Source organism: Haemaphysalis longicornis, unplaced genomic scaffold (assembly GCF_048455015.1).
Source record: "Haemaphysalis longicornis isolate Haplotype H1 unplaced genomic scaffold, Haemaphysalis longicornis Haplotype H1 scaffold_2, whole genome shotgun sequence".
Classification (NCBI taxonomy): domain Eukaryota; kingdom Metazoa; phylum Arthropoda; class Arachnida; order Ixodida; family Ixodidae; genus Haemaphysalis; species Haemaphysalis longicornis.
Genome location: NW_027526295.1, coordinates 178,089,537 through 178,114,096, shown reverse-complemented (window position 1 = coordinate 178,114,096; position 24,560 = coordinate 178,089,537). Strand labels below are relative to the sequence as shown.

General features: G+C 45.6%; 2 protein-coding genes across 2 annotated transcripts; one reads left to right on the top strand and one right to left on the bottom strand.

The window, feature by feature from the left end:
• Positions 1-1,141: 1,141 nt before the first annotated feature.
• LOC144169544 (sepiapterin reductase-like) lies at positions 1,142-10,756 on the bottom strand. The gene is made up of 3 exons (XM_077698762.1): positions 10,057-10,756; positions 5,226-5,372; positions 1,142-3,154 (listed from the first exon to the last, which is right to left on the bottom strand). Exons 1-3 carry the CDS (start codon positions 10,607-10,609, stop codon positions 3,036-3,038), a joined length of 819 nt encoding a protein of 272 aa, XP_077554888.1. The 5' UTR covers positions 10,610-10,756; the 3' UTR covers positions 1,142-3,035.
• A 98-nt stretch (positions 10,757-10,854) lies between these two features.
• Positions 10,855-20,012, top strand: Taf9 (TBP-associated factor 9). Its single transcript, XM_077698761.1, has 6 exons — positions 10,855-11,085; positions 11,175-11,311; positions 11,406-11,537; positions 14,806-14,872; positions 15,104-15,262; positions 19,534-20,012. The coding sequence occupies exons 1-6, from the start codon at positions 10,968-10,970 to the stop codon at positions 19,821-19,823; spliced, it is 903 nt and encodes a 300-aa protein (XP_077554887.1). The 5' UTR covers positions 10,855-10,967; the 3' UTR covers positions 19,824-20,012.
• The last annotated feature ends 4,548 nt before the right edge of the window (positions 20,013-24,560 follow it).

Genomic DNA, 24,560 nt, shown 5'->3' with positions numbered 1-24,560 from the left:
TCCCGGCTGCTGTTCCAGCCGGAGTGTCTGCCGACGACTTCGTCAACGTTTACACCAATATTAAGGCTGTTTCGAGCCTCGGTGACGAGGATATTGTAGCTGCGGTCGCAGGAACCCAGGCCGATAGGTCGAGTGGTGAAGATCGTCCGGACGAGGAGGTACCTACACGATCGTACTCTGCGGGTGAAGTGGCCGCTGCGTTCAGCTTGATTCGCCGTTGTTGCGGCGACATGGAAGGAACTGGGCTGTCGCACCTGGACAGCCTCGAGAATATTGAGACCAGCGTCTTTAATTTCATTTCCAGGACGAAGAAGCAGGCCAAGATCAGCGATTTTTTTTTCACGGAAATAAAGCGTCCTGTTGCGTCGTGAGTGCGTAATTAGTTGGCATTCTTGAATGCGCCCATCGGTAACTGATCGTTCGCCATAGGTGAGGTCTCAGAACCCATATTTTTTATATCGAATTTTTCATATATCGAACTATTTCGCGATCCCCTTGGAGTTCGATATATCCGTGTTCGACTGTACTACATTTATGGTAACATTTCGGAGGAAGGGGGAATGGGTCCTGTGCGCGTCTTCCTTGCCATAACTTCTCTACAACTGCCGAGTCTCTACTTTGCCCACAGTACGAACTTTTCCTTCCCCACACTGGTCCTCCAGTCACCATTTGGATCTAACAATCGTATCCAAATCAGCAGCTTTCCCTGCGCTTCAAACGACTTAGTGGTGTCGATGCCTCAGTGGTCACGCCCTGTTCAACAAGTCGGCACTGTGGGCACTCCGATAAAATATAACAAAAGACACAAATGAGATGTAGAAGCACACACACACAAACCCACAAGTATGCATGCATGTGAAAACATAAAACTGTGTTTTTACCAAAGTTGACTTGGGTTTGTGACCACTTCCTTGAACATGTGAAAGCCTAACACACCCCACACTGGGTTACCATTCGGAATTTTTCAGTTATGCTGGTTTTATGCGCTGAAAAAGGCTCCCCTTAAGGCCAGTTTGTGTGGTATCCCCATACGAAATTCATAACAGCCCCTTAATTGACCCCACAACCTTGCAACATAGTTATCAAGTGAAAATGATGAAAAGAAGCGTACGAAGAACAATGAGCTAAGCCATGACACAACTTGCCAAAGGAATCGGTATTTTAAGTTTTATTTACTTCAGTTGCGAAAGTAGTGTCATTTCTTCTGAATATTGCACAACATATACTATTATGGCAGTACACATATCATAGATAATAAGCTGCCAAATGCAAACAAGTGCGCACCTAACAAGCCCATGGCAACAAACCAAACATAAGCACAAAATAACAAAATACGGAGTGTAACTTGCAAACTAAAACTGTGAAAAAGTGCTCATTTATTATTTTTCTTCTCACAAACATAAACTGCAATAAAACAACAAAAGGCACCCTCTAATTATATAATAAGTAGAATGCATAAAAGTAAGTGACTTTATCTGTGGCTGATGCAGAGAAAAGATAACAGCTCATGTCAGCCTTCATAATAATGTGCAAAGCCAAAGCTAAGCTACAATTCTTCAGCAAAGCTCGATAATTATAGTGACATGGCCCTGGCTATAATTGCAAAAGGTACTACAGTCGAACACGGATATATCGAACACGGGTATATCGAATTATTGTCTATATCGAACTCATGAATTATCCCCTTGAAAATTCTGTGTAAAAGTATAGGAATTTGTACGTTTATATCGAACGGTATTTTTCCCGACATTTGGTATATCGAACACCGCCAAAGCTGGAAGGTGCTCTTCGGCGGTCGCTGCACCCCCAATTTCCGCGGTCACTTAGTGCCTTCGCCGAAACCCAACAGGGACAGAAGCTGGGGCGTCGGAGCGTCACGCTTGCCTTCTCATGAATAACTGCTCGGCCAACCAAACCACCTGCGAGCTCGACAACACCGAGCTCAAGTTTCTGCCTCCGAACACAACAGCCAGGCTGCAGCCGCTCGACCGCTCGACTAAGTCGTTCAAGGTTGGGTACAGGAGGCGACTCCTCGATAGGCTTTTGATGAACCTCCGCGTGGGCACCGAGCTTAAAGTTGACCAGCTGGGGGCCATACACATGATGACGGGTGCCTGGATCAGCGTAAAGCAGAGCGTGGCCAACTGCTTCCGGAAGGCAGGCTTCGTGACGGCCGAACATTCGGAAGCTTGCGAAGACGGCGACGACGACGAATAGGGCATGGACGACACGTTTCGCGAGCTGTCGTCCCTTTTCCCGGCTGCTGTTCCAGCCGGACTGTCTGCTGGTGACTTCGTGAACGCTGACAGCAATGTTTAGGCTATTGCGAGCGTCGGTGACGAGGATATCGTATCTGCGGTTGCAGGAACCCAGGCTGATAGCTCGAGTAGCGAAGATAGTCCGGACGAGGATGCGGCTACACGATCGTACTCCGCCGGTAAACTGGCGGCTGCGTTCAGCTTGATTCTACGTAGTTGCGGCGACATGGGAGGAACTGGGCTGTCACACCTGGATAGCCTTGAGAATATCGAGACCAGCGTCTTTAATTCCATGTACAGGACGACGAAGCAGGCCAAGATCAGCGATTTCTTTTCACGCAAATAAAGCATCCTGTTGCGTCGTTAGTGCGGAATTAGTTGTCATTCTTAAATGCGCCGATCGGTAAGTGGCCGCCCGCCACAGCTGAGGTCTCAGAGCCCATATTTTTTATATCGAATTCTTCATATATCGAACTATTTCGCGATCCCTTTGGAGTTTGATATATCCGTGTTCGGCTGTAGTATATTGGCACAAAGGACCATGACTTAAAACTGGTCAACAACTATAAACTCATCCAGTGAATACCCAATGATGCTTCCACCTACACAGCATCATTAACTTGCCAACATTCCATATTGTTCTTGCGCCAAGTAAGTAGCAGACCCAAAACAGAGCACATTCCGGGCTTTAAGCTTGATAACGAGTTTCATGAGCCCATTTCCTCAAGCAAAACGGTGGGTAGACTGAAATGAGGAAAAAAGGGCTGCTTAGAAACTTCAGCCCTCATCAAAGTAGTCAACGTGGTCGCCTGATTTAAACTTCTGAGCGCTCAGGACTTGAACCAGACGAAGAGCAGTGGCATCAGGTGTGAGGAGCCTACCAGATTCAACGGCAGCTGAAAGAAGGAAAAGCATTTCGGCATTTGAAATTTATTAAGCCGAGTCAAATGCTGCTGGTAATGCAGCTGAATCTGGATATGCACAAAGCTCCCATGTTTTGAACTAGCCTACATTGATATTTGCTTGTGTTGAGCCACCTGAACCATAGAAATGACTGGCTCCAAGTGAAAATTTGTTTGCTCATATGTACATTCTTCTGTGCCGGCATTCCCATCACCATCACCAGGCAGAAGCTTAAATTCGGAACAGAAGGATTTGCCCCAGCTTTCCACTACACATCAATTCTACTTTATATAATACTAGTTCCAAATTACAAAATGAGCAAACTGTGGTTTGGCGAAGAAGCCAAAAGTACAGAACCTCAAAGTACAGTATGAGGGGGTTAGATATGATGGGGCAATGGAGGTTGCACAGATACCATATAAGTACCAAAAGAATACCTCCATTTAAAATATTTTTTTCCCACCTTCTGGAGCAAGATATCTACTTCAATAACCACCCTAAGGATCGCTCACCACCTAAAAAGTGTGTCAGCTAGGACACGTTTAAAAGCCCCAGAAATTCCTTTATTGGCCCCTGCGAAAAAACATCCTACCTGTACACAATTTTTGTTTACCAATTTCAAACAGAAGAGAAGATAATTGTCATGCTTGATTCAAAAAGTCAAGGCGAAGTAGAAGTGGAACTTTTTCAGCGGGCATTCTCTCAAAACTTCACAATATTTACCATATATATGTTTATGCATACATTTTGCAATTAATTTATCAAGGTACACATTAGAATGCCCCTCGAATTTAATGTATGTGGGCTTGATTGTGCCAGACATCTGAGGTGTGCACTCTTTACATTATATGGGGGCTTTACATTGCCTTAAATCAAAGGTAAAAACTACAAATGCTATATTTTAAGCACAAAAGTAATTAACAATCATTCAAAGTCATTTGCCCTACCTAATACTGCGTTTTTTATATTTTGGTTAAGTGGTGAACAAGTTACAATAAAATATTAAACTTTCTGATGTGGGAATCTAGCCGAACAATTTAAATTACAAAGTTGTAAAGCATCAAAAAAAAAATATTGAATGCAGCAGTGAAGACATTTCCAATGCTCTAAAAAAAAACTTGCCAACTTCTATTTTTATCAAGGGACGTGTGTGACTGCATTGTTGCGGTGTGTCTCACATTTTTTGCTGTTTCATTTGCATGCCACAAAATCTCCACTTTTCTAGAAATTTACACCGGGCCATTATCTACAAGGGACAAGTATTGCCTCCTGTGCCTCTAAGACAGAACCTCTCGTAAAATATGGAGATATTCTGACCCACTATCGCCAAAGCAGAAGAGTAGTCCCGGCTCCACATCCTGAGTTATCCAGACAAGAAGCCACAAGCCTCCAAAGTATACTAACTCCTATGCTCATCGCATCCTTCTTCGTGCCATCCACCCCACTTTATACCCAGCCACCCAAAATTTCTGCCTCTTATCCGGCACCCTATACCATCAAGTATGGGAGTGCAGACAAACCCCAGGCCTGACCCCTAACCCTTCACCTCTTAATTAAGAGCAGTGGGTGGCCTGCCTGAAAAGTTTGGACCCTGGCACCCAGCACATACTGGTGAAGAGGGCCTGGACTGCCAGCCAAGGCCAGGGCATCCCAGACTAGGGACACCCCCCACTGGCCTGGTGTCCTAACAGCAGCACCAGCGCTCGTGAAATAAGAATTTATTCCTCCTCCTCCTCATCTATAAATTCTCACAGAAACTGCAGTATCAGGCACATCTTTTTGGATACTCTAAAACTCTTCAATTTGGTAATTTTCCCCTAGGTTCACTGCTTAAAAAGTTGATAACGTTACTTTACCAACTTCACCAAATAAGGAAAATCTAAAACTAGTACCACATGATCTCTGTCATATTAAACGATTGTTAATTTCTGTCATGCGCAAAAAGTGAATGTTTCTAATTGTTATCTTTGGTTGAAGTTAGGTGAAACACTGTAGACATAAATGAAAAAAAAAAAAGTTTGTTTTCCTGGTAAGAAACCTCTGGCGACCGGCATTCAGCACTACCTCTTGCCATGCTGGCAACTTCCTCCACACCAGTATGAAGGCTCCGCTGCATTGCTGTGTCTACAGGGCCTGGCGAGTAGTTGAGAACCACCAGGGATGGATCCTCTGCTGCGAGGACCTTCATGTGCATCTCCCGTGCTGCTTTCCCTGGGAAAGAGAGACATGCCACATTTGCTGCTTGCTAGACAGGTCCAATGGCTGCGTGAGCTTGAAAGGGCTACAACACTGAAAGTGCATTCAGCCAACCTCATTGAATTGTACCTATATAGACCTAGTCAGTTCAGATTTTTTTAAAAATTGTGCAGAAGTTCTTATAATTTAGTGGTCACAGCTAGAAAAGACTGTGTTGGTTAAATTTTGTAGCAGAACATTTGAAAGAGCACTAAGTTTAGATGTGCATGCATAACTTTTCATTGCAGTATAAATACATATTTAATTTTTTTTTTTTTTCAAATATTTCCAACCCTACCTGGGATTTGAAAAGTTTGAGAATTTACCAAGTGTCACTAATATTATTCATGGTTTCCTTTATCATATAAACAAAAGTTATCACATCACATTTGTCAAGTCTTATTTTTTAAAGTAAATGGTTACCGCTGTGCCCCATATTTATCCCCATCAAATTGACCCAATGGCGCATTATCAATGTATAAAAACCTGTCTTTTTTTATTTGAACCTGAGAAAAACAGTCATGGCTCCAAGATAAAAGGAACGAACATGTAAGACATGAAAAGTGCATTTTAATCTTACTGTGCTTAACTTTTTTGTTCAATTTAGCTTACCGCCATCAATATTTCGACTCTTCTTTTTTGTTGATATGATCAACAAAACATATTTCTTAACCATCAATATTTTGACTTCTCTTTTTTGTTGATATGATCAACAAAACATATTTCTTAACACTAATGGTAATTTTCCAATTAATGCACCAGTTGCCAGTTCAGTAGGTATAAGGGTAAGGCTTTGCTTTCTCAGAACAAATTAGTTTGGTTGCAGGTTGAAATCACCTGTTGAAAGCTTCCTGTTTAACAGACCATGGGGCAACACACAACTTCTCATCATTCCCAGCTACGTTTTTGTTTGACAGAAAAGGACGTAGTCGTCACTGAACAATTTGCAATTAAAGGGGTGGATTTTTCATGACCTGCTTCCTTCACCGTGATTCATGACATAACAGGGAAGGCAGCCGAAACAGGTAGCCAGTACACTGCTGATGCTATATGATGAATGACGTCGCATATAACTGACGAGTTATGCTTGTTCGTTATTTTTGATTTTGTTCATACATAGTTGTGAACATAGTACAATAGGATGTCCTTTAGAAATTTTCAAGGTTTTCAACATCCGCATAGACATGGTTTGAATATTTCATGAATGACATCATCAACTTATGAGGATTGATTGATTAATTGATTGATTGATTGTAGGGTTTAACGCATCGACGCAACGCATTTGATGAGGCGTGCCGTGGTGGAGGCTCCGGATTGATTTTGACCACCTGGGGATCTTTAACGTGCACCGAAATCTCGAACACACGGGCGTTTTTGCTTTTCGCTTCCATCAGAAAAGCGGCCGTCGCGGCTGGGAATGAAACCCGCGTCCTCGTGCTCAGCGGCACGACGCCTTAGCCCCTGAGCCACCGCGGCGGGTAGGTTAGCTTATGAGGAGGGTAGTCAGTTATGGTAGTATTGTCAGCCATATCAAAATCACAGAATGCAGTAAGCATTCCTTCCTGGACCCAAACTGTTTTTGGACCCAGAAAGAAATATGCAAAATTTGCATGTGGTCAAATATTATTTTCGTTATATCTACTTCTGTGCCATAATTGTAGCTTTATGTACACTTCATACACATTTCATGTGGGTTGTCCCACCAGCAGATATGGAAGCTGTTGACTTTTTGTTCCTTTTTGACCACTGAAAGACACTACAACACAACGATACATTCCTGAAGGCACCCTAGCTCTGCACACCTAGAGCACACTCCACCAACATCAATCAATGTACGACAGCCGCTTAGAGTGACTCCGCATTGAAAACACATCACTGAGCAGCCCAGAATTTAGGCACGCAAATCTCACGACCTGGCTCTACGCATCACCGCTAACACTATGGTTAGAAGTACTCAAAATTGAGATCACATTCAATTACAATTACTGACGATGCCGGATAGCATTCAATGCATGTACGATTGTTCGCTCAGGATATGACCCAAGGCACAATCAGAAAATGCTCACAGTGACACAAGGCTTCAATTTCGGTTGGTTTGAGAAGTCTGTCTACGGACCACAATTTGATAGCGAGGCAAATGGCCGATACTTCCCATGCGCAATGTAGGATGGCCATGTAATCCACCCTACTTGATTTGGTTTTAAATAATTTGATTCTACATCTTCATTCAATGTAAGTGAGGTCCTGTTTAAATGTAAAGCAGTAAACCTCAACTTCCATTTATTTCATTTTCGATTTAATTTGACCAAATTTCAGCACACCCACCATAATCGAATTCACAAGAGTTAACTGTACGTAACCATTAAGGCAACTTCACTGGCCGTAAATAGGGCCCTACACTGCCATGTGCTTTACATTACTCTCACTGGACAAACCCTATGAAGCATGAAAGGCTCCCACTTGAAGTCTTTTGACAACTCTTACAATAACTTGCAAGCAATTTTTGTTTTATTTTTCACTTCCATTACAAACACAGCCCGGGTAATCAGGAGCCGTGTTTTAGGAGTCAAAGTATAGCTTATGCATTCATACAACTTTTCATTGGGGCTAGCATGAAGTCGTAACAACAAGAGCTTTGAAATGGTGAATAAGAGGCGCTGAAACCGTTCAAGACATGCCAATGCGCATACAACACCGGCCTAACTGATATCGTTACGAGGCTTAGATGCAGTAAAAAATGTAATTTCACTATGTACAAGACAGAAACTAAGCCACCTAAGCCAACTAAACATCTAAGCCAACTAAGCCAACTAAATATCCAGTGTAGCTGATCCCACATTGAACCTTGTCCTTCTCTTCCTTGAGCACTCAACCCTGAGTATCCTTTACTTCTTCCAAACTTGATAAAATACCAAGCTGACAATGTCCTTTTCAGGTGCCCCATGGCATAATTCGCTGGCGGGGTAAAGTGCCGTCCCGGCACTATGAAAGATCAGTGTCTGTCGACTTGAACAGTTTGAGGCCTACGACGTGAACAATGTCTGTAGATAAGCTACAACTCAATGAGGAGGGCAGAACTGGCCAATTTCATAATTCAAGCCGGTGACTTGGTGTAAAATGCAGTAAAGACCGGTGTACCAAAGAAGAAATGTTTCAGACAGCCAAACTCAGCGACTTGGAGTCTAAAGAAGAACAAGGGATCCTAGCTCGTAGTGCATCCTGCAATGTTGTCGGTCACAGACGGTCTTCTCTGTGACTTGAGATGAAGAACAGCGAGCATAAGCTACCTGAAGAGCATGGTCGGCCAGAGCAATCACATCACGGGCGTATTCTGACTGCAGAGGCAGAGGGACGGCAGACACAGGCAACAGGGCATCCTGTGGTAGGGTGGGCTCGTGGCCTTAGAGGAGATAGAATGGAGAATAACCACCCGTTTCATAGTAAGATGAGTTGTAGGCAAAAGTCACGTATGGCAGTGCGGTGTCCCAACCCCGATGATCGCTAGAAGTGTAACACGAGAGCTTTCGGTCAGGGTACAATTGAAGCACTCAGCAAGTCCATTTGTGGGTGGGACACCGTCGTGACCTTGAGTTGTGTGCAACAAGCATTGAGGATGTCTTCAACAACTTTTGATAGAAAGTAGAGTTCACCGTCAGTAAGCAACTGTCGGGGAGCCCCATGCTGAAGAATTAGGTTCTGAACCCGAAAATTAGTTACATCAGTAGCACAGCTGGTCGAAAGTGCACGCATGATGGCGTCGCGCGTGGCGTAATATGTAGCTACAGCGATCCACGTATTTATGAATGTTGACTCGAGGAAAGGGCCAAGCATGTCCAAGCCAACTTGGAAAAAAGGTTCCGCTGGAATGTCAATCGGTTGGGGTTGACTGGCTGGTAGCATGGACGGCGTTTTCGCCACTGGCACTGATCGTAAGCACCAACGTAGCTGCGAACAGAGGTGTAGAAACCCGGCCAAAAGAAGCAGCACCACACGCAGTCACAGATATGGGATACTCTGAGGTACCCAGCAGTCGGCAGATCATGAAGTTGTTGAAGCACAGCCGACCGCAGATGCTGGAAAATGATAAGCAGGAGGTTTGGCCCAACAGGTTGGATATTCCGACGGTAGAGAATACCATCGCGTAATACAAACGTGCGTCAGAGTGCCAGATGAAGCTGAGTTGAGCTGGTTGATTAGAGATAACAATGCAGCGTCACAATGCTGTTCCTACTTGATGTGAAGGATGCCAGAGATAGAGCACAAGATGTCTGCATTATTGTCCCCAAACGCATCAGGTGAGTCAACAGGGTAGTTGGCAGCCCGTCTATTCTGTATATCTGGCGAGACGGAGTAGATTGTGCTGCACCTTTAGCTCAGCTCTCATAACCCCCGGAGATTATTTCAAAAAAAGGTATGAGCATGCTTTTCCTAGTGGTTTTGTGAGATACCTAAAGCATGTGGGGCAAAAGAACTGGAAATCAATCAGACATAAGATTTTGAGGCAAGGGGAAGGAAAAATGGATTAAATTTGCATTTCTTGCACGTCAATGTAGACTGGATGCGCCTAAACTAAAGATACGTAGGGGCACTGTATAAGACTTTATAAGATGAGTCCATCCTACTAAGCTCAGAACCAAATAGCTTAATGAGTGTTGCTTACCTGTGCAATAGAAACCCGTGCCAGCAAAGGGCATGATAGCTGCGAGTGATGTAATGTTGACGATAACCCTCTTCAGTGAAGAACCTTTTGGAAATTTTTCAAGGAACGCAGCGGTCAGCGTCATAACGGAAGTCAGGTTGAGGTGAAAGTAGTCGTCAATCTCCTTTTCGTCAGTGTAAGCATTCGCGTACTTGGTAATATCGCCAATGGTTGCTGCGTTGTGAACCAACACAACGCCATCTGCGCCAGATGTTTCGGTCCAAGCCCGCGATATCAGTTTCTGGTAGTCGTGAAACGTTGCTACGGAGTGATCTGTCGTTTCGGGGACAACCTTAACGTGAGGAGCAACTTCGCCGACGAGCCGCCTGGTTTCGTTGAGGCCTTCAGTGTTGCGGCCAGTGATGACGAACACGGAGTTGTCGGCGACTACTTTGGAGAACGCTACGGCCACAGCTCTGCCGATGCCAGCGCTGGCTCCCGTTATAACCACGAGGTACCTCTTGTTCCAGAACGGGCCATGGCACTTCGCTGGGTCACCTGTTGCTTCAGACATCGCGAAAATCGGCTGCGCGTTCCGACCGCCCGGATGGTCGATCAAGGCACGCGGACTGTAAATAACAACGAAGTCGTTCAACTCAGGCCCACTATGTAGTAGCAGTCACGCAGCGCCAGTGGTCATACGACGATACGACTGTATCTGTATCCCCGTATCGCCCGTATCATAAAACCTACAAAGCAACGCAACTTGCAAACAAGTTATCATCATCATCATTTTGTGCCCTCCTTATCATCATCAGTAGCCTTCATCAATTTCGTTCCGAGTCAAAATGGCGGCTACGCGTCGGGCGTAGCAGCCGTCAGTTAGAACGGTTGTCCCTGTTCTGTGGTTTTTCTTGTAAGCAGCTGTGATCATGGCGGCTCCAAAGAGCACCCCGAAGGATGCCCAAGTTATGAGCGCGATACTGAAAGATATGGGCATTATTGACTACGAGCCGAGGGTCATAAACCAGATGTTGGAGTTTACATACCGTAAGTAGCCGAAGTTCCGAAAGGGTATTTCTCGCTTTGCTTTGCACGAGATGCATGGCACAATTTCGCTTCTGTGCTCGCACTTTCAGGTTACGTTACAAATATCCTGGACGACGCCAGGCTGTTCTCCACTCACGCGAAGAAGAGGGCCGTGGATGTGGACGACGTGCGTTTGGCTATTCAGATGCAAGCTGACAAGAGCTTCACGTCCCCTCCCCCCAGAGACGTACGCTTTTAGCACGATCGGTGGTGTTTTGCGGAAAGTGGGCGGCTGACAGCGCCGATTAACCATTCGTGTTTGATTCTTTTGCTGGTTTCAGCTGCTGATGGAGATCGCGCGGCAAAAAAACAGCACGCCGCTGCCCCTCATAAAAGCGAACGCCGGGCCGCGGCTACCGCCGGATAGGTACAGCTTGACCGCTTGTAACTACCGCTTCAAGTCGGCGAAAAAGGTGAGGGGGCCGTTAGACTTCAGCAACCTTTTCCCTCTAGCCTTTTTTTTTTTCTTCTTTTGTGTGATGTCAGGCTCAGATCAGACGTGTCTGTGATGCACATCCCAAACATCTGGCTTGTGTACTTTTTCTTAGTAAGAGGTATTGACGGTTACCTTGGTTAATTTAGTTAATATGAAGGCGAAAAAAAAAATGAAGCCTCAGCTCGGGCTTATTTTCTCCTGCATTCTGCCAAAGATAGTGGCCTTTTTTGGCGAAAGTACAAGTCTGGTATTGACGCGCGGATAAAAAATAGTCATAAAACTCCAGGGTTAACATTTTTGCAAAAAAGATTGTGGACACAAAATGTATGCATGTCCACATATGCACCCACACAGACGCATGCATGCGCACACGCATATATGAACGCATGTGCGCATGCTCACTTTTATCATTTGAGAATATGCGCTTCCGTTAAAGGGACCATGAAAGCATACAGGTTTAATTAAGTAGAAAGATCACGCTGTTAGAATAACTATCGTGCCAATTTTAATCTAACTTCAATCAGTTCATCTAGATAATGAAGAAAAGATGAAGGAACGGTGACTCACCGCTTTCTTGCACTTCCCCTGTGACGTCGCACGGACTGTAGTTAATTCCAGAAGCAGCACTGTGGAGTCTACGTTGTTGTCAGCAGTCGGTCCACTGAGGGTGCCTAACTCACCGCGAAGGAAGGCGACAACATTTGCCGGGGCCTTGCAGTTCCACCTGCCCAGAGGGGGAAGGAAATGCCTTTTCAAGGTCCCCCTCAAAATGAGTTAGGCTTCCTTAGTGAGCCGACCGTTGACAACAATGTAGCCTCAACAGTGGTGCACATAGCTTGCGGAATGAGCTGTGACTCGTGCAATTATCCGCCGAGGTGACTGTGTGGATATGCTGTTGCATGTGGACGCAGATTTGATCCCAGCCACAGCAGCTGTTTTGCTGATGGCGGTGAAAAGTGAATGCCCATGTGTGAAAATTTTGGCACATTTAAGGCACCCCAGGGGGCCTAATCACTCCAGAGCCCTCCACAATGTGCATTATATAGTCAAGTCGTTGCTTCATCGCGTAAAAAAATAAGCCCATATTGTAACTGTTGTGTGCAATTGGCGGCCGTCCACAAAAGCTGCCACCAAAAAACATTATTGTGCGATTGTGGTTAGCACAATCATTACAGTTTTTAGTTCCTCTCTAAGTACGACACTGCTCGCATTGGGTGGTGGAAAGTTTGTCTATTTGTGATTTGTTCTTGATGAAAATAATGTCTTTGGGGCAGACATGAAGTTGTGTTTCCAAGGCTAGTGCTTTTAACTAAAACAAAAGATTTATTTTGTTTCATGGTTCAGTTAAAGCAGATTCATGCTCACTGGAGTGGCCTTGTCAATAATTTTCTTGTGCCTTTTAGCTGAAAAGATGTTGGTGCAATTCTCAAAGTTAGGTTAATTTTGACTCAAATGCATTTTACCAGCGAATACAAGACATGGATGAAGAAATGCACACAGTGCCATTGCCATCAAAATGCATTCAGGGGTACTAGTGGCCAACCCTGGCTTTTTTATCGTGCCAGCCACAACTTTCTAGCTTTAAAAAGTGAGGGGATCTAGGCTCAGTGCCATCGTTTGTTCATTTCCTTTTAATTTTAAGACAAAAAATTCATCTTCCTGGATGCAGTATTGCAGCTAGGTATGGAGTGCTGCCGGTTCTGGATGTAAACACCATCCCAGATACTGTATAGGCTAACCAAGATGGGTGCAACCATACCAGGAAGGCTCTTTGGGACACAAACAGCACTCCCTCACTAGAGAAGGATCTGGCCACCCTGGTGTAGTAGCTGGCCCAAACCCCTCATGATTGACCAACCCAAATCTCGTCCTCCAGTCCCCGGATGCTGTGAACACCTGACCGCAATGCCAGTCAGGCCAGTGATAAAGCAGAGGGTGCTAAGAATCTCTGGGTCCGGTCAGGCAACCTCGGGAACTTGAACTTGATAACATTCAACACATGAACTCTCTAGCGAGGGAAGCTTAGCTGTACTATTAGGGGAACTGAACTCTTGAGAATTGAGAACACGAACATCTGTAATAAATAGATATGAATGGCGTGCTTGGAACCTTAACGGCAACACACCCACAACCTCCCCTGGGGACGAAATGGAAAAAAAACCAACCCGGGCCCGAGCCGCGGCGCCAGAGGGGTTTGTAACCACAGCGGACTGACAGATCCGAGGCCTTTGCGGGCCCCAATACATTTGTAGTACCTGCAAATGTATAATGCAAGCTAATCATCACAGCCGCTGGTGGAACCGGTGTTCATGCCTCAGTGAAACCTGGGGAGGAGTGAAGCATGCAGTGTATAAGTATATTCTTGGCGCCTTGGCGTTTTTGCCGGTGGAGATGAAACCTCTGAGGAGGGTAGACGTATACAGCTTTGCTGTAAAAGTCTCGTGTCTTTGAAGCACGAAGCGTTCTAGCGCGAGGCGTAAACGAGTGTATTTGCACAGTTCACAATGTTACACTTCTTGTGCACACGGCGAAGTCACCATCTCAGCGTAACTACGTTAGCGCTGACTGCTTGGCTGCCCACTGCGTAGTTTAGACAAATCCTATGAGACGACATAGCTGTTTGGTTGCTTGGTCCTTATATGACCTCAAGTGCTGCGCAAATGCTGGTGAACGCGTGAAACTTTTGAACCGAGCAGCCAGATTTGCAGCATGTGTTGCAGTCTGTGGGTTCCATGGCTCTTGCTTGTCGTCATTCCTCGGGGTGCCGTGGCATTATTATAGGCACTCAAGGGATTTTTTTTTTTTTTAACACTGCTAACTGCTCACTTATTTGCTACCAGGTTTCTCTCAAAGGCTGCATTTTAGAGTGTTCTTTGCTTAGCCCCATGATTGGTGACAGCACTTACTTGAGCAGTTTGCAGTTGAATTAAAAAGTAGTTTTGCTAGAGGGTGACATTGCTATTTTTCTTTTTTTCTTGAGGGTAGTAAGCACATTTTCTTGCTATGTGTGGCGAGCAGATGCTATGGACATAGGTGACAAACCTTGGTTTACCAAATTTGTTCACCGGAAGGAAACATGCCTTTATTACAGGCTGTGTTTTTTTTTTAAAGGAAATGAAGTGTTGAAAGGAAATGAAGTGTTTCTTTGGAGGAAATAAAGTAGAAGTGAAAGTTTTTAGTAAATAAGGGAAATTGCCCTCGCGTGTCTCGACTGCTCGAGCTAATTTGGTGTTTTTGTTAAACAGCCAAGGATCCAGGTTGGTTTGCCGCCACAGCTCGGGCTGTCGTCTCTTCAAGGAAACAGCAGCTCAGGTAAGCTTCTTTGCCTTGACCTCCCGCACATATCATGGGCTTCACATTGAAAAGCATCCTATTGAAATATTGCTGGCAATGTGGAGTGGAAACAGTTGGCCCAGGCTTTTTCATTTCCGTGTGTGCAGCGATGACAGTTGTATCACTCTGCCCGTGCAGTGCCATCTTGAGTGTGCAGGCAGGCAGGCCCCACAGGGTTGTGACTTTGGACGCGTTGGGCTCTCTTTCCAGGCATGTCAAAAGTCGCCCCCGCACTGAGCCTGAGTAGCAAAACTGGTGCCACGCTTGCCGTGGTCAGCAAGCCAGCGTCTGCACCCACGGTCACAATCGTGTCGCGACCAGCTACCACCAGCAAGTCGCACCCGACCCCCATCATCAAGCTGTCTCAGAGTAAGTGTCCAGGCACAGAATTGTTCTGGGTTAAAACATTTGTTTGGGATGTCTGGTTAACACCTCCTCATTCTAGCGACAAGCTTGGATGGCAGGCGAGACTTATTAGCTATAAGTAGATTTTTACACCTTGCGCAAGATGACATGAACTTGCTGTTTCTTTTTCTTTAATGACAATAAAAAACCGAGAATTTCTTTGTGCCTGCAACATTAAATCTGTACTAGCAAAAGCTTCTTGCTTGCATAGCAGCCCCGCCTAATTTCCCCCAAATAAGCGATAACGAAACTTGCCGAATCTGTGAGGTAATACAGTTTAGATCTACTGGAGGTTAGATCTGGAGGTTTAGATTTACTAAACCTCCAGATATACCCATGCACGAAAACTAAACTTGCAAATGAGCAGCTGGCCACATTCTGGACTGATGTGGTGGGCTGTCGTCATCCGATATCCGGCCACTTTTTCTTAACATAAAATCAGGTGCAGATGCATAAAAAAAATGGTGAGCGGCATTTTTTTTTTTTTTATAAAAAAACCGGTGTGTAATGAACGTCCCATGGCGAATCGGCTGAGTTGAATTACTGCATAGTAGTGCCAAGTGCAATTTTTGCAGTGCAGAAACGAAACTAAAAGTTGTAGAGAGTTTGAAAGTGGTCCTAATGGAATCCGCCTCTTTCATTGCGGTGTGCTGCCACCTAGCGTGCCTAGCGGAAGTTGAAGCGGTAGGGTTTGCCGGCGTTTCCTCCGGCTGTGTTCTCGTTGTATGCACGGCAATCCCACATTACGGCGAGGAGCAGCCGAAGTTTTTCTTCTGTGTTGGCAGCCCCTGTTCATTACATAATACCAGGCGGCTTCTCATCACTGAATGAGGGCTGGCAGAGAAATCTCGGACAGATCCGTGTGCCGTCCGAGTAGCAAAGCGAGCAGTACTGGGAGTCGTCTGGCATGAAGTGCGATCGCCAGCTCAACAAAGGCCGGCAGTTCGCAAAATGCCTTTAAGAGCTGGACACATGTACGATTGGTACACGCGATTCGCATGCGACTGATCGTTACGACTGCCGCCACGACTAGTCGTACGCGTGAATTTGAGACGGCCCGATGCGCGCATGAGATGCGTCGTCGGCGTCGCTCCGCCCACTGTTTTTGCTCCATGGTCAACTACGATGATCGCTGAGCTGAATTTGTAGATTCTGCGCGTTTGTTCGCAAGAAATGGATAAAGCAAGCAATCGTGAAGCGCTTTCTGCCTTCGGAAACAGTCCGCGCACACGCCGGCCGCGCCTGCCAGCTCGGCACACTTAGCGGCTCGAACCGGCGCAGACCACGGTGCCACGGTAGCAACCGCGCTTGTCGCTGCTCTTCTGAATCAATCTGATCACTAAAAAGAAGTTCCACATGCGAGAAAGTAGGTGTTAGTGTGGTGAAAAATTGTGCTAGGGATTGTTGTCAGGGCTTATTTTAAAAGCGGCGATCATCTGCCGCTATGCAAGCCTACGCTGACCGGTCGCCGCGGCGCGCGGTGCGCCGAGCGGCCGAGAGATGGCGATACCTGCGCGGAAGCATCGAAACAGGCTACGCAGATGTCTTGGTCACCGATCGCTCAAACGGCAGTTATAGCTTAAATGGAGTTCCACATGCGAGAAAGGGGATGATAGTGTGGTGAAAAGTTGTGTTGCGGATTGTCATTCGCAGTTGCACAGATAGCGGCGATCAAATATCCCCGAGCCGACGCGAGCGACGCAAGCCGCCGTAGCCAATCGCATGCGGCCGACGGGAAGCGATAGAAGCCGACACCATTCCCTTTTCGGCACTCCGAGTTACAGCAGAACGCAGCACAAGTTGTGGGCTTTGTTCCGCGCACAACGAGCACACACAAAAAATCAAACGATGTAAATACAACCACGACCCCTTCCCGCTTGTGCGGGAGCTGTGGGGAATGTCGTCTGCTGCCCCTACCGGACTGCTGAGGGACTTGGCCGCTAGGGGATTGCGCATGCGCAGTGGGGTTGTGAAAGAGGCGGATTCGGGGCTATGATAGGACTTTAACTCTTTCGCTACCGCAGGAAATTGACCAATTTTTAGGGGTTCAATAAAACATTTTTTTTCCTGCTAAAAAATTATTTAGGCACTAATTGCAGGAGCACAAAATGCAGATTATTTAACGGCCTTTCCAATAACACCAGTTTTTTAAAGGTTTTCATATATCATAGTTGTGAAAAAAAATATCAAAATCATAATTTTTGTCAAGTTGCCGAAAAAAATGATAAAGAAGGAGTTGTGTATATCAAACCACCGGTAGTAGAAAAAAATTAGAATATACATTTTGTAGGGAAACATTTCAAAAACACACCCTAAAAAAATGTCGACTTGCGTGGAACAGTTTTTCAGATATAAAAAAAAATGTTAGCACGCACGGTGCTCGTGTCATGCGGTTAAGCCCAACCTCCAATTCAAAATGTGAAATTTCGGGTGGTTACCTGGAATAAATCTGGCGGTTTGACGTTATCAGAGGCACCAATTTGCCCCCACATAACGTAAAAACATTTTGTCAATGGCTTGACTTTGCATTTACAGCGAGCACAGTATTTGGGACAAGCACGCGATGCGGAAAAAAACATGCATGAAGTTGAAAACGGAACGCCGTGGCTAATGCTTGTTGTCGTTCACGGTCAGTTATCTCTCAAAACATAAAGCTGAGCTTTATTATCACATTCTTACTCACAATTGTAGCCTTGCTCGCAAAAATGAGGTACGATGAGCTAGAATCGTGCCCTGCGATCTTTGGCCGAGTAGCAGTTGCGCGCTAAAAAAGATCAGCACAACGAGCCTCCTCTATTGCAGCGCCACCTAACATTTTTCAAATGAAACAGTACAAAAACTTATCAGAGGCTCCGTCCGAATAGACAGTTCAACTAAGCAGCAACATTAGACACACGGATATACCCTCGCATGGAAACGAAACTGGAAGGCGAACAGCTGGCAGTGTAAGGCCGGTTTGAAGCGCTGTCCTCGGCGGAACAGATATCTGGCGACTGGGTGTGACCTTTTGACTTGCATCTGAAGTTCTTATCGCAGAAATCGGGTTAGGGGGGGGGGAAATCAGGAGCGGCGTGCTTTGTTCGAGGATCAGTCGCGGACGCTTCAGGCGCCATGGCAGGTAGCCTTGAAGTTGGGTAACTGCGTAGTAGCGCTAAATATGAATTTCGCGATGCAGAAACGAAACCGAAACTGTTGTAAACTGTTTGCGAATGGTCCTGGGGTAAGTAGAACTACCACAGTACTTAGAACAACTTGCGCAAAGGCAATAAAACTGCCTAAAATCATAAAGTAGCTTTGCAACCAGGCACTGCTTGACATTTTCAGCCGATTTCTGGGATTATTACTGTCGGAGCGCGAACCTGACGATTGAAAATCGTTTGCTAATTCCCCATTCACGCCCTGATAGCAAAAAACAAGCGCTGGTGCAGAGTAATTACGAGTTGCACGCATTCTTCGTTGGTAGCCGTGACGCGCGATGACCACGCCCCTTTTCCACACCCAGGTGATTCAAAAGCGTGTCAAAAATCACGTTTCCGTTGCAAAAATGAAAACAAAACTGATTTTGAAAGGCCATTTTCTGATCTAACTCCGAACAGCTTTACTTGTTCGAGAAATGCCTGGAACGCTATGAAAAAGCGCTCCCAAAAGTATCGATCAAATTGATCGATTTTGATAGGCGCGGTAGCGAAAGAGTTAACCAACATGTGCAATGGCAATAAAACTGTGTGGAGTCAAACGTTAACAGACACCGGTCGATACATTCAGTCAATTAGACTGCGTATTACTGTCAGGGTGTAAATCTAACAACTAATCGGCTTCTGACTTACCGTTGGTTCCCAGGTTACGAAAAAACAAATGCTTATGCGCCAATAATTATGAGTTGTATGTTTCTTGTTTCTTTTCGGAAGCAGTGGCACGCGGCGGTCACTCCGGATTTTAACACCCAGGCGGGATAAATTTGCACCAAGAGTGACGTGTCGTGACATAAATGAAAACGGAATTAATTATGAATGGGCGTTTCCTGAAATATCCACCAGGTGGCCTTGCTTGTTTTATAAGTAAAGCAAGCACCTCTAACGCAAAGAACTTGACCATTGAAATTGTTGTTCTACATTATCAGCTTTGAATAGACGTAGTGAAAAGGTTAACTGGCATTGTGTTTTGCATGTGACTTCCAGCACTTCAGTGCCGCCAGCACTTCGCATTGAATTGTGAAATAAATTTTTAAACTGCAGGGCCACCTCTCAGCATGAGTACAGCAGTGTCATCTGCAGCACCTGTGCCAATTGTGCAAGTGAGCACTGCGCCACAGCCCGTGTTGCCCACACCGACGACGACCGTGGTGCAGCCTGTTGCTGTGGAAAAAGTCAGCACCCCACCGGTCGTCACTACAGCTTCCACGGAGCCGCCTCTGCAACCAACTCTGATGCCACAGCCCATCATCAACATTAAAAGTGAAAGTAGCGTTGACATTAACGAGAAGAAAAGAAAACGCGATGAGGACGATGATTATGACGCTAATTAGTGAGTCAAATTTTGGCATTGTGTAAGCAGCAGGTGCTGAGCTTAATTAATCACACGGAGAAAGACTCCTGGCATTTCTCTTTTTCACTCTGGCCTTCGAGCCAGTACGGCAGTACGTTGTACTACAGCCCTGAAAAATGGAAGCCAAATAATTTTTACGAATACGAATAAATATTCCTTTGGTCATGCACCTTTTAGCGTGCTTCATTCAAAAGTGGTTGCTGTAATGGTGTCACTGGCATGGTTCGAAATTATCAAACTGCACTGACGCTTGTGGGTACCATGAAGGGAACATAACCTTTGTAATATTTGAGTGACTGGGTAATCTAAAGCTTACCAAATTGTTTTGGTACGAAACCATATTTTTAATTTAGAGGCACTTATATTTCAGAGGACATTTTTCAAACTGCTCGCTTCTGCATGTGAATGGATGCAGTCTAGCAGGAAGTGGTAATTTCTCCAAGCTTCGGCTCTTATTTTGCTTGAATGACACATTTTCAAGTCCACTTCAGCGCTTTCAATGTTCTAGGGGGGAGAGTGTCATCTCTGGTTCGACATTTGATCCAGTTTTGACAGAATGTGGCCAGACTTGAGTGAGTGGCTCTTTTGTGTTGCTCTGTTACAAGAAGCGCACAGAAATCATGAGTTAGGAGTAAACGGGAAATAAAAATCGAAGCAGCTGGGGAACCTGCAGGGCAGTCACAATCGCAGTGGTATTGTACTAAGCCCTCACGCAGATTCTCCGTAAGCGGATACAGGCATGTATGAAATGAGGAAGGGACCTGGGAAACCTCCAAAATGGCTTACGCAGGGGCACAGGGTTGGAGGGAACCTCTATGACCTAACCCTTTGAGGGTCGAATTTTTTCACCAAATGCAACCCCGCGGGGTCGATTTTCTTATTGCTGATTTAAATTCTTCACATGAATCTATTTCGAGAAAAAAATATCGTAATTCTTTTAGGGTGACCATAAAGGGACAAAAAAATCGTTTGTGTTGTTGAATACATGTGGTTTATTCATGAGTAACACAAGAAAAATTCTAAATAAAAACTAGAGAGTAACAAGCCAGCACCTTTTGAGTGGATTGAAATCGGATAGATATCAGTTTCACAGGCGCAAAAAGTGGGAAGCGCCCGGAGGACGATACCGAAACCAGCCGCTGCGCGCGCGGCTGGATGTGCGAGCGATAGATGGCGCACTGCTCCTATAAAATACAAAAAAAAAGGAGAAAAGAGCCTCATCAGTTTCGCAGGCGACCTTGGTCTGTGGCAGGCGCAAGAAGCGAGAGGCGCGCCCGGTGGGCGATACCCAGCACGCCCCCTCGTTACCGGATTTGCAAGCGGTAGTCGGCGCGCTGCTGAAGTAAATCATAAAAAAAATTAAAAGAAGAGCCATCGGCGCAAGAAAAAAATTTGACACATTTCTGAAGTGTGGCAGTACATGCCAAGCTAAAGAGGTTGGCGAAAAAGGCGCGCTTTTTAAACATACAAGCAATGACGTACATGTACGTTATTGACCGTTTTCAAAGTGTTTGCCGATGCCGTACATGTACGACCATGACCCTCAAAGGGTTAACGCATAGAGTTGATACGCTTGCAAAGGGAAGAACTGTGGGCAGTGTTTGTCGATGTAAAATAGCGTGACGGATCCTGTGGAAGGAACTGCAAGATGGGGGCCTGCACAAGGAACCCAGTTAGTGGGATTGCTGCGTGCTGGAGGAGATGACATTGCAACAGCAGCTGCCAGGCTTGGTGTACGCCAACGATGTACCGTCCAGACGGCTGGCTCTCCCTCAGGCCTACAGAGGCCATCTGCTTGGGGCACGCGTAACTTCTGGGACTTTGGTTTAGCAAGCAAAAATGTGAACTGCTTTATTGGTGCAATACAGGCCCACTGCCCTACGGAGATACGCTGACATTGCAAGGGAAACTTTTTCCTTTTGCCACATCATGTATCAGTATTTGGCCGTTGATTTTACCCCCAAACCAGACTACACAACATTCTGAGGGCCAGAGCTGTCTGGACCTTTGGAAGATGGTAAATGTTCCTGTGCTCGGCAATACTCTGATTTCAGCAGCTTGAGAGTGCTTAGAGAAGACACATGGAGGCTCTGGGAGCACACTGATCGACACCAAAGAGGCAGTGCAATGGTATGTAGGCTAGACTTCGTTTGAGGCACAGGAGGCCGCAGCTAAGCTCGGTTTACAAATCCAAACGTGGTCACTGGAATTTGTGCACTGGGCGCTTCAAGTGCACCAGTGTTCTCACGGAAGATAGCACAAAGTGCAAGAAGAGGGCATGTGCACTGGCCCGGAGGAACAAGGTGCAGCTTCCGGCCCTGAATAACTGCATGGAGACCAGTTCCAGCAAACAGCAGCGGTGGGAGCAAGTTCTGGTGGCGCAAACATGGAGGTGGGCAGAAAAGGTACTGGTGAAATCATCTTTTATGGCAGTTCACTTTATTGTATCCGCTTCTCGGATGAACGGTAAAAAAAAACAGTTGGTACCAGAGGCTGTGTAGGGTCAAATCTAGAAGTACGGGGACAGACGTTTTAAGGTGCATAGCAAAAAGTTGTACACACATATTAGGTTGGCACACATGCATATGTCTACTCGTACATGCTGTTGCGTGAAGTTTCGCACAGATACATATATGCAAGCAGGTATGCACGTCAGTACGAAATGCAACATGAAGTATAAAATTCATGTATACAGATGTGTCGTATACATTCATGTACATGGCAGTTTCTGCCTGAGCTTGTAGGCACGAGGCATTTGATTTATGAAATTTCTTGTCAGATTTGCGATGCAGTCTATATAGGCAGAACCTGAAACATAAAGAGACAACTAAAGGAGCATGAAGATGGCGTTGGTTCACGCCTACAGCACATGCATGTGCTTTGCAACGATCCACACATGTATAAATATGGCCGAGTCGCGTTTCGTTTCATATGTGGGCAAGGTACCCACACAGGCCCCGAAACATAGTTTGTTTTTACCTGGTGTTCCTTTTGTTCCGGCCAAATTTTGCAAGACTTGAAAATAATGAAATGCTGTAAACAACCAAATATATCTTAATTAAGGAGTCCGTACTGCTTAGAGTGGTTGATAATGGAGGGTGACTTTTTTTTTTTTTTCGTTTAATTGTGAACGTTACAAGTCGACTTGAGTTGATGAGGACTGTATTTGCCCTTACAGACAACTTTTACAATGACTTCGGAGGCAGTGCGAGGGTGCTTGATGCATGGGCTGGAGTAGGGAGACAAAAATGGAATGGCTTGGTAGATCTACTTTGTTCGGCTTGTGGCAAATGAGTCGGTAGAGCACATTTTGATGTGCAAACAGCTGAACCCAAATGATGTAGCCATGGAGCAAGCGCTGGGTTTTGTTTTGAGACTTCCCCAAAAGGGTGCGCATGACACTTTTTTGTTTCTATTTTATCAGAGTGCCCACAGGGCATGACCACTAAATGCACATCATAAGCAACACCCTGAATGCGAGTGGGGTGCCTCAACCAATAACAATGCACTGAGCTCAGTTGACATTACCAAGCATCAAGCGGAGAAAAGGAAGAGACTCCCTCAGAAAAAGCGACGGCGAACAGAACTCCTGAGGCTCGGATGCGAGGGTGATTAAATGCACCCAAGAGTGTAACCCATGTTACATTGGGGCAGCCATTGAACCATATTATCATCATCATCACCCACCTCTATGTCATCGTACAGCATCCCAAGTTTACAGCTAATAGAAGTTTCATTGTTCTGGATACATTGCATGCAATTTACTCAGTGTCCTGCCACGTGTAAACACTGCCTTCACCTATGTTTTCTATTTCATGTGTTGTTGGGGTGTGGGTAGAACCCGGCCCCTTAAACTATATGCGCTCCCTTTCCCCTCCGTGAGCTGTGGGAGAGCCTGACGAACAGCGGCGACTTGGATGCCCAGCAACTTCCTGGTCTCCGACCTCTTATCGCCTCCTGAAATGAGAGGCGGCCACTTCCGCATCACCAGGCTCAAATTAGTTTTCCAGCAACAACCACAAAGCTGACCTCATGTGAAGTCTCTTCTGTTTTTTTTTTTCGTGCAAAAGCGCTTCTGCTGTATGCCTCCCTGGATTTTATGAATGTACGATGATATTTATCCATGATGTCGCAATTACTAAGGAGCCAGTGGAACAGCTGGTGGTGCAACCGAAGCAGGAGGTATGCAGGGGCCAATCCGGCCTATTTAGACCTAAGCGCTCAGTGGTCTAACACCGTCAGCAGGCATTGCGCTTAATGTTATGGCTGCCGAGCTTTAAGCCTAAGCACAGGCCTAACTGGGGTGGTTGCCTTATTCTCTTGGTAACGGTGATGACCGATGTTTAATCCACACACGCGTGTTTTCACTGCGATTCAAATCAAGCCCGCTGACAGTGGTATACATACTCACAGGGGTACAGGACAATGCTTACAAAATGACTAAACTCAATAATTTCAGTCAGTCAAGAAGTTTAGTAATCAATCAATTACTTAAAATGCGCAATGACTAAGAGGGTCAGCTACCAGAAATCTACTCTGAAGCCTGGCAAATTGTACATATATGTGCACAGGGTATACCACATAACCAGGAATGTATGCTGCCTTTACACCAGAACTTGTAGTTGGTGCAGCCAAAGTGTTAGTCATACTTACTGTGAAAGCATTAGTTGGCTCTGTAGGCCAAGATTCTTCATCTCTGACACGCAGAAAGCACATA

Coding starts and splice junctions, on each gene's coding strand:
- LOC144169544 (XM_077698762.1), bottom strand. CDS start 10,609: ATGTCTGAAGCAACAGGTGACCCAGCGAAGTGCCATGGCCCGTTCTGG. Junction 5,373..10,056: donor CACGGGTTTCTATTGCACAG/GTAAGCAACACT, acceptor TCTCTTTCCCAG/GGAAAGCAGCACGGGAGATG. Junction 3,155..5,225: donor AGTTGCCAGCATGGCAAGAG/GTAGTGCTGAAT, acceptor TCCTTCTTTCAG/CTGCCGTTGAATCTGGTAGG.
- Taf9 (XM_077698761.1), top strand. CDS start 10,968: ATGGCGGCTCCAAAGAGCACCCCGAAGGATGCCCAAGTTATGAGCGCG. Junction 11,312..11,405: donor CGTCCCCTCCCCCCAGAGAC/GTACGCTTTTAG, acceptor TGCTGGTTTCAG/CTGCTGATGGAGATCGCGCG. Junction 15,263..19,533: donor CATCATCAAGCTGTCTCAGA/GTAAGTGTCCAG, acceptor TTTAAACTGCAG/GGCCACCTCTCAGCATGAGT.